This window comes from Enoplosus armatus, chromosome 1 (assembly GCF_043641665.1).
Source record: "Enoplosus armatus isolate fEnoArm2 chromosome 1, fEnoArm2.hap1, whole genome shotgun sequence".
In the NCBI taxonomy this organism is placed as follows: Eukaryota; Metazoa; Chordata; class Actinopteri; order Centrarchiformes; family Enoplosidae; genus Enoplosus; species Enoplosus armatus.
Window position 1 is genome coordinate 18,302,319 of NC_092180.1, and position 9,585 is coordinate 18,311,903.

A 9,585-nucleotide genomic window follows, 5' to 3' on the forward strand; every position below is an offset into this window, starting at 1 on the left:
TGTGATTGTATGCAGGGAATGTGATATTTTATCATCAAACATGTTGTAAGATTACTGTTAATGCATGTTTATGCCATGCTCTCTCCCTCTCTCTCTCTGGTGCTGTATTATTGTGGGAGAGCAGGTGCTGCCGGCCCAATTACCATACAGCTGAAAGCACAAAGAAAAAAAACTTTACTCCCTCTATGCCTCCCCTCCTCCGCCTCCCCCTCCTTCTCCTCACAAAGTCCCTTAATGACAGCCACGCGAGTGACACACCACCAAGTCTTTTTTACTGCCTCTACCAAAGAGCAAGTAAAGGAAATACGGAGGCACGCAGTTTAAAAGGTTTAGGTGTGTTGGTCTGCAGCCAGTGTGTGCGTGTATTTTGGTGCGTCTTTGCGCACTTGGTTTAGATTTTCTTTCAGAGTATTTCACCTACAATCACATAAAGCTAAAGTTAAGCTGTTTATCCATTTATAATGTTCATTCTTTATATTGGTATGATCTTCTTTAAGGGAAACAGCGCGAATTGATCGATCAAATGCCCTGCCTGACATGTATTATTTACCATTAAATCAGAAGATCAGAGTACCAGCATTTCCAGCAATTACACAGTGTAAGATGACATAATGCATAATTCAAAGATGATATGGAGAGGTATGTTGTAGGACACCTACCCAAGAAATAAAGATAAGGTAATAGGAACAGATCGACTTGTTTCGGGGGTGTGAACATGTGAAAACCACGGCAGGGGTAACACCATAGGAATGTGGCGGAGCAGATGGTCGTTGTAACGCAGTTGGGACGGCTGGCTGCCGGCTGGCCACGCAGGGAACAGGCCAGTCGAGGCTTTGCCATAACCCCAAACATGAGAAGCCACCGTCCGACTGGCTGCTGCGTGTATAAATCACTTGGTGCTGCGATGTGGAGGATTTCGTGCAGAGGTTAAAGAATTTGTCGGAATGTAAATGGGCCCTGTGTGTTGTGTTGTGGAGGAGGGAGGCATCAGGGGAAGCGAGGGGTTGTTGCACATTTAACAGCTCACTAGCCATTTGGTCTGTCCCTTTGAGAGAAAGAGAGGGGGGGTGGGTTTAGAAAAGTTGTGTGCACCCCCCCCCCCCTCCTCTTTCTTTGTGATGGCCCCGGGGCGGACTTGTGGTGGTGGTGGAGGGAGGGGAAGAAGAGGAGCAGAGGGGCTCATTTGCATCTTATTACCCTTCGCCGGCTGGCCCGGTATAAAACCTTGTGCAGGGCAGGACACCCATCAGACATACGCACTGTTATACCGAGAGAGACAGAGAGACACGGAGACTCAGGATCAGCATATCATTATCAATCAAGTGGGAAAATAAACAAGGCCACCGAGAGCTGCCTCTATCTCCTACTAAACGATTGATTGGAATTAACTCTCTTGTATTTCCATCCGGGGATTTCATTCACGCTTCTCCAAGGGGATCCTTCTGCTGAGGATTACTTTACACTGTAAAACTTTTTCTTTCTGTCAAAACCTCGTGCCTCGTATGGGAGAATAGAGGGGCAGAAGACAGACGCACCAAAGGAAAAGTTTCACTTCACCTTCCCTCCTGCGCGTCAAGACTTCACCTTGACTGTGACATAACGGGAAAGCTTTTTAAAAAAAACTTTCTTCATGATTGTTTGAGCCGGGCTACACGGACCTGTGGAGCTTTCACCGCTTGTTGAAGGGCTGTCAACACAATGGGACGCCTGTGTCTGCTCCTGGTTGTCACTCTCTCCCTACTCACCTGCCAGGTAGGTCCAATAACAGTACAATATTAAAACGCACGCTGTGTGTGTTTGCATACTTTTAAGGCTATGAAAAGTTATGGGATGTGCTTATATTTCAAAACACATACTGAGGTTACCTGTCTCAAACACACTAAGCTGATTATGTTTGTGTGTGTGTGTTTTAGGTTTTGTGCTCCGGAGTGTTTGAGCTGAAGCTGCAGGAGTTTCTCAACAAGAAAGGGGTAACGGGGAACGGCAACTGCTGCCCCGGAGGCTCTGCTCATCCGCAGGGCCAACACCAGCAGTGTGAGTGCAAGACTTTCTTTCGGGTTTGTCTGAAGCACTACCAGGCCAACGTCTCCCCCGAGCCTCCCTGCACCTACGGCGGTGCTGTGACTCCCGTCCTCGGCTCCAACTCCTTCCAGGTGCCGGAGACCAACGCGGACAGCTTCACCAACCCAATCCACTTCCCCTTCGGCTTCACATGGCCGGTAAGTGTTTATGGGCATCTTATGAGGAATATCATGTCATACTGTATCTATCAAGGACAGCACTACAACTCTTCCTGCATGATCACTGTAAGACATTAACTCTATTTAGAGTTTTTGGTGTGATATTTGTGTCACGCGGTCTATGGTATGATTAATGTCACATTTTTAGTAATGAAGTAATGAAAACCATGGGCAGACTGTGAAGCTATTACAGACTTATTCCATTGGGACATATTAGCTTTGAAGAGTGCAAAACGCAACAGATGCTCCCAAACTCAACACTTGTGAGGGTCTTTGTCAGCAGTGTGTGAGAGGGGCTATTGTAGTAGGGCCTATTTCTGTGCTCTTTGGTAGGATAAAACGGGGAGGGGAGGAGGGCGTGCGTGTGTGTGTGTGTGTGTGTGTGTGTGTGTGTGGAGGGGGGGGGGGGGGGGGGGGTGTTTTCACCAAACGCTTCTCTCCTCCGACCAGGCGTGGTGGGAAATTTAACATCCTCTGAGTTGGCACATCATTGGCAGCGCAGCGTGAAATTCCGCCTCGTTTGGTTTTACGGCGGTGTCAGAGTGTGATAGTAGCAGGGGTGTGAAAAGGGAGCAGGTAGTAGCCCTTATTAGGCCCCTCATCAACACGGGAATTAGGCTGTGAAGTTTATTGGGAGGCCTCCTAATGGCCCTCTGCTGCTCTGCGGAGGGAAGGAGGCCTCCAGGCCGAGCAGCTGTTGACTCTCTCTCTCTGTGTCTCTCCTCAGGGGACGTTTTCACTGATCATTGAAGCTCTGCACACTGACTCCCTGGACGACCTGACAACAGGTGGGTGACAGCCAGAGAAGGCAGCAGTGTAACTCAAAGACAGGCCAGAAGGCTAAGAGTGGCCTTGTTTTCTGTCAGTAGCATGTTTTTCATTTAGTGCTCAGCCAGTTATGCGAAACAGGGTAACACAGAGAGTGTTTTAGATGTGGAGCATTATGCTGACACTCATTATATACACTTACATATAGAACTTCCTTCCAAAAAAGATGACAGGTTATTGGATTTGTGCGGTCTTCTATATATGTCATCATGTTAGATTGAAATACACATTAATATGCTGAAAATAAATGCAGCTTTTCATTTTGGGGACATAAAAACCCATAGATTTGATTATAAATAACTCGATTTAAAGGCAGACTCTATGTGTCACACTTTTAGAGAAAACTTGTCTCCAGCTGGAGGTTTATGTAACAGCACATAAGGAAAAGGCCACCCACAGTTTTTGTAGGTGCCAGTTGAGATTTACCCCTGTAGTTGGGATATTTGCTGTTGTTATCTTTATGTGCTGCTCTTATCACTGCACTAATGATGACTAACTGACCACAGCACGGGAGTGTGTGTGTGTCTCTGTTGGTGGTGGTGGAGATAATAAAAAAGCTGGCAGACACCAGGTGTAACCTATACTCTATTTCCAAAAGGAGATTTATCCAGCAGCATCCACTGTTTTATTTGTGGCTGTAAACTACCTCATCAAAACAACATATTTGATCAAAAATATAATACAATATAATAATGTATGTGTGTCTGTCTTTCTATAGAAGGCTAAACAAAGAAATCATCATTATAAAAAGATCAAAAGTCTAGTAAAGAAATAGAGATATAACTAATAATGTATGACCTTACCGACTACTCTTCTGCAGAACATCATGCCGTTAGCATTCAATCATAATACTAACAACATTCATTTACTTTTGCAGACAACCCAGAGCGTCTGATCAGCAGGATCACCACTCAGCGTCACCTCACTGTGGGAGAAGAATGGTCCAAGGATATGCAGACAGCCGGCAGAACTGAGCTGCGTTATTCCTACCGCTTCCTGTGTGATGAGCACTACTACGGCGACGGATGCTCTGTCTTCTGCCGGCCCCGAGATGATGCTTTTGGGCACTTCACATGCGGCGAGCGCGGGGAGATCATATGCAACTCTGGCTGGAAGGGACAGTACTGCACTGAACGTAAGTGGGTTTGCTTATTAATCCAACGCTTATCATTCAGGTTGTTTGGAGCAACATGAGGAAATGTCATACATGGGGGATGAAAGGGACAAGAAGAAAACAGTGGTTCATTTTGGTATTATTGCACTAGTTAATATTTAAACTCACTGACAGCTGCTTGTGGTATAGATAAGCTGAAGGAGCCACACCGTCATTAGCAGTAGGTGCTGTTGTTTACATAGAACGCAAAATACTGCCTCAATACATGAGCAATAATAATGCATGCTTCACTTTAGTTTTGGCTTAGAGAGGAATCACTATCAGCTTAAAAAATATGTTTTAACTGGCAAAACTAAGGAGCTATAAACTAGTATTAATGAGGCCAAGACATTCTGAAAAGTTTATAAATTACTTTTCAAAGTTAATCACTTGCCTGTCTTTATTGTTTAGGGACTGTTTTCCACCTCCTAATGCGGGGCCCGTGTGCAACAGGCGTCAGTTAGTTATCCCATAGCACCAGAGGCCTCCATTCTAATGAGCCGCAGTGGCTCCTCAGTAATTCACACGCCGCGTGCCTTCCATTAGACCACTGGGGCCTCCTCGCCCCAAACCTCCTCCACGATTGGCCAAGTGGGGGTCCCGTATTGTTGCGGCCCGGGCTGGTGATTGGCCGAGCGGGGTTGTGTATTGTTGTGGAGGGGGCAGCTGCTCGGTGAGAGGAGACAATGGAGCAGCTGTCTGGTGGTTAGCTCCACACAGACCAGCTGGCCCTGAGGGGGGAGGAGGAGGAGGAGGAGGAGGAGGGGAGTGAGGAGAGACGGGGGAGGGAAAAGGAGAATGCAGAAGAGGAGAGGATAAGGAGAGGAGGAGAAGAGAAGGGTTAGGTTGATGGTAGAGGAAAGGAGGAGAAGAGGAGAGGAGGATCAGAAGTAGGAGGGGAGAGAGGGGGGAGAGGAGGAGAGGGGCCAAGGGTGAGAAAAGGGACTTCTGACCCACAGTCAAGGGGAGAAAGGAGGCTTTGTGTGGGATGCTTTTGTGTTGGAGAGCAACCATGTTAAAGGAGAGGGCTTGTTGGCTGGTTCCCCTGTTTGGTGACCAAAAGCTGCCGAAGCTCCCTGCGGCCTGTTAAAGCTGAAAAGTAACGTTTTCAGCAACTTTTGCAGTATTGAAGAGACCAACACATCCCAGCCAGTGGTCACGAGTGACCTGATGACCCCAATTACCCTCATGATTTCATCCTTTTTCCACTTTGCCAGCTAAGTTTGGTCCAGAGTCTTAAACATAAGCTGCAGGCCTCTTTCTGCTTTATTAGGCATTTGTGACAGAAAGGTAAAGCTAGAAAGGGAGAATGAAAGACAGACAGACAGACTGGTAAACAAATTGGAAAGACAGGCAGGCCACCAGACAGGCTGAAAGACAGACAAACAGATAAGAAGGTCAAGGTGCCAACCAGACAGGCAGGCAGCAGTTTGAAAAGGTCCTCTGTGAATGGGAGAGTGATGGAGGGCCAACACATGTTTCCAACACTGGATTTCCCATGATTCACCTGTCACTATTTGTTTCCTCCCTGCAGCAATCTGTCTTCCTGGCTGTGATGAAGAACATGGCTTTTGTGAGAAACCTGGAGAGTGCAAGTAAGTTTAGAAAACAACAGACATTTTAACTTTCACATCTGGGAGTTGGTCAGATGGATCTCGAATTGATGAATGTAACATCTTTATAAAGCATTTTCTGATCATTGTTTTCTATGTTTTCGTTGTGAACAGTGTTTAATGAATGTTGTGTTCCCAGGTGTCGAGTGGGCTTCAGTGGGCGTTACTGTGATGACTGTATCCGTTACCCAGGCTGCCTCCATGGCACCTGCCAACAGCCCTGGCAATGTAACTGCCAGGAGGGATGGGGTGGGCTCTTCTGCAACCAGGGTGAGTTTACTGAGAGATTTACTACACTGTCGGGACCCCCTGGGACTCAATCAGCCCTCTTTGTTTCATATTTAAACTGTGGTGTTTATAAATTTTCTTTCTTTCTTGTTGATGTTTCCAGATCTGAACTACTGTACACACCATAAACCCTGTCTTAATGGAGCCACCTGTACCAACACTGGCCAGGGCAGCTACACTTGCTCCTGTCTGCCTGGATACACAGGTGCCAGCTGTGAGATCCAGGTCAACGAGTGTTCTGGAAACCCCTGTCGCAACGGAGGCAGCTGCACTGTGAGTATCAATCAAGACACGCGGCGCATTTAGAAAAACAACTACATTCGTGGCATCAAGCATGTGTGTAACCACTGTTTACATTATTTCCAATATAGGACAACGATGACGGCTATAAGTGCGCCTGCCCACCTGGTTTCTATGGCAACAACTGCGAGTTAAGTGCCAATACCTGTGCAGATGGGCCTTGCTTCAATGGCGGGCGTTGTGCCGACAACCCTGAAGGTGGCTACTTCTGCCAGTGCCCGATGGGATACGCAGGCTTCAACTGCGAGAAGAAAATCGACCACTGCTCCTCCAACCCCTGTTTAAACGGTACATTGTCCTCTGTCTTTGAAAGTTCACCTACACCTACAATTAAGCCTAAACCTAGAATTAAAAATATCTGGAGATTAATCCTTGGTCTTTTTCTCTCCCCTATGCAGGTGCAGAATGTGTGGATCTGGTGAACTCTTACCTTTGTCAGTGTCCTGAGGGATTTTCAGGTCCTAACTGTGAGGACAGCAGCAGCATCTCTGGACACTGTCTGTCCTTCCCTTGTCAGAACGGTGGGACGTGCCAGGAGGGAGTGAACGGCTACACCTGTACCTGCCCTCCAGGTATGACAGCACTCAAAACATGTGTATTGTGGGATTCTTTTTACATTATTTGTTTTTAATGTAGTGTTATATTAGTTTTGATCTAGACTCTTTACTTCTTCTGCAGGATATACTGGTGAGAACTGCAGCTCCCCCATCTCCCGCTGCCATCACAATCCCTGCCACAATGGAGCCACCTGCCACGAGCGTGGCGGTCGCTATGTGTGCGCCTGTGTGCCTGGCTACGGCGGTCACAACTGCCAGTTCCTCTTGCCAGAGGTTCCCAAGGGTCAGCCGGTGGTGGATGGACCGGATAGGCGATTTTCTTTCCCAGAAAGTGGAAATGTTGTAGACGAGGAGGATGACGACAGTGGATTTCCCTGGACGGCCGTGTGCGCCGGCGTCTTCCTCGTTCTTGTGATCCTGATCGGCTGCTCAGTGCTGGTGGTCTACATTCGGGTCAAACTGCAGGAGCGGCACAGTCACCACGGTGACAGTGTCCACAGTGACAGCCACGAGACCATGAACAACCTGACAACCACCAACAATTGTCTCCGCAGCGACAAGGAACTGGGCCCTATAATGACAACGTCAATTAAAAACACCAACAAGAAGGCGGATTACCATTCGGACCTCGCTGGGTCACTGGGTGGTCTGAGTGGAATCAGCGGACTCAACGGATCAGAGAAGAACGGCTTTAAGACTCGCTACCCCAGTGTGGAGTACAACCTGGTCCATGAGCTGCGGCCCGAGGAGCTGTCGCTGTGTAAAGAAGAGGAGCGCGATGAGCCAGAGGTTAAATGTGAAATGCTGGATGAGTCCGACTCAGAGGAAGGATACAGGAAGAGACAAAACAGGTACTTAGCTGTCAGAATGTATACTTACATAGGTACACTGCTTGGAAATGTTGTATCGTACATGCCTTAAACTCACTGAAAAATGCATGGATAAGAATGCACACGAGAATCTGTTCTGAATCTGTTTGTGTTCTTCTTCGTCCCACAGTGACGCATCAGAAAAGAAACAAGTAGAAGAGTCACCAAGCTGCAGCGAAGCAAAATATCAGTCATCCAGCGATTTGAACTATCGTGATCTTAAATACCAGTCAAACAGTGACATCAAATACCAGTCAACCAGTGACGTCAAATACCAGTCAACCAGTGATGTTGAATACCACAGTCCCAATGACAGCCGGTACCAAAGTACCTCCGACACCAAATACCAGTCCGTCTACGTCATGTCGGATCAAAAAGATGAATGTATCATCGCTACAGAGGTGAGTACACAAAAATAGGATTATCTGCCTGACAAATATACAGAATGATTTTAACTTCAACCAGCACTCGTGCAAAAACACACCAAAAACTGACTTTTTTTTCTCTCTGTATTACAGGTATGATACCAGTCTAAACCAGATCAGCTTGGACCAGTTTCCTGTGGTTGATGGCGGTCACACACACCAGCCCTGAGCAGTAGAGCTCAGCATGTCTCCAGGAGGTTTTACTCCTGCTGTTTGCTGCTGTTCCCTGGGATTTACCGGAGGACTTTGAGCCAAGGTGCTACTGAGCCGGCATGGAGTCAGTACCAACTTGGCAAGGACTTAGTACTACAGTAGTACTACGGGTGAATACTGGACATTTTTGACCTTCGATGGATGTAGGTCTAATGCTGACTCAGTGCTGGATGAAGTACCAGAAGACAGCGCTAGCACTAGTACAAACTTTGTACAGAAACAGTGCTGAATGAGTACTCACACAGTCAAATGGTGACTGCTGGAGAACTGATGAAGAGTGTTACAGCAGTGGAAGATTTACTGCTCCTACCAGGATGAACTCTTCTCTCCTGATAAACTATGGAGTATTGACTTGGATGTTGACCCATGATATTGTAGTACCGTGGAGTACTGATTGAATGAACAGTGTAGTACCTTTGAAGTACTGAGAACTTTTGAAGTACTGTTGTAGTACTGTTATGTGCTGTGGTTTTACAATGCAGTGTAAAAGCTGCCGTGGATATTGGACAGTTCGTGTTCTGTGCAGTGCTGCGGAGTAAAGGGAGTCCCTGTACTTCATTAGTACTGCAGCTGCTGCTGGAGTCTGTTTATTGTTAAGAATTCATTAAAACTTTAAATTGGAGCTTTCCTGACAAAACAAACACACAATTAAAAACAGTGGGACTTCTACAGCAGCTGTACACCTTTAACTCTGCAGCACTGACAGAGACAGTGTTGGCTGAGCTGGTTCTCAGCAAGAAAATAGAGAACTGAAGACTCCAGTAGTGACTGCAGATCGATCCAACATGGATCCTGTTGGGCCATACTGGCCCCCTGACCCCTGAAGGTTGTGATAGACAGGGCAATGTTTTGGGCAGGGCAACTTAGGAAACACAACAATCAGCATAAGTGAACAAAGGAAGAGACAGTGAAACAAATCAGACCAAACATAAAGGAAGTGTAATGATCTAATTACATCATTTTTCCTGGCAGCTCCTTTAGCCACAATTTATTGACAAAATGACCTAAAAAAGTTGCTTAGTACAAAGTTGTCCCAACCTCTGATGATGCTGTTGTGTTTCCAAGGACGCAGATGACTAGTCTTAACTGCCAAGACCTC

General features: G+C 46.8%; 1 protein-coding gene across 1 annotated transcript; it reads left to right on the plus strand.

The window, feature by feature from the left end:
• The first annotated feature begins 1,698 nt into the window (after positions 1–1,698).
• dld (deltaD) lies at positions 1,699–8,372 on the plus strand. Its single transcript, XM_070906349.1, has 12 exons — positions 1,699–1,752; positions 1,914–2,219; positions 2,968–3,028; positions 3,946–4,203; positions 5,756–5,816; positions 5,974–6,104; positions 6,226–6,395; positions 6,494–6,710; positions 6,821–6,994; positions 7,101–7,830; positions 7,979–8,249; positions 8,367–8,372. The coding sequence occupies exons 1-12, from the start codon at positions 1,699–1,701 to the stop codon at positions 8,370–8,372; spliced, it is 2,439 nt and encodes an 812-aa protein (XP_070762450.1).
• Positions 8,373–9,585: the final 1,213 nt, after the last annotated feature.

Excerpts from the sequence above, each read along its gene's own strand:
- dld (XM_070906349.1), top strand. The coding sequence starts at position 1,699 with ATGGGACGCCTGTGTCTGCTCCTGGTTGTCACTCTCTCCCTACTCACC. Across the intron at positions 6,711-6,820 it reads CTCCAACCCCTGTTTAAACG|GTGCAGAATGTGTGGATCTG; the intron begins GTACATTGTCCT and ends TCCCCTATGCAG. Across the intron at positions 7,831-7,978 it reads TACAGGAAGAGACAAAACAG|TGACGCATCAGAAAAGAAAC; the intron begins GTACTTAGCTGT and ends TTCGTCCCACAG.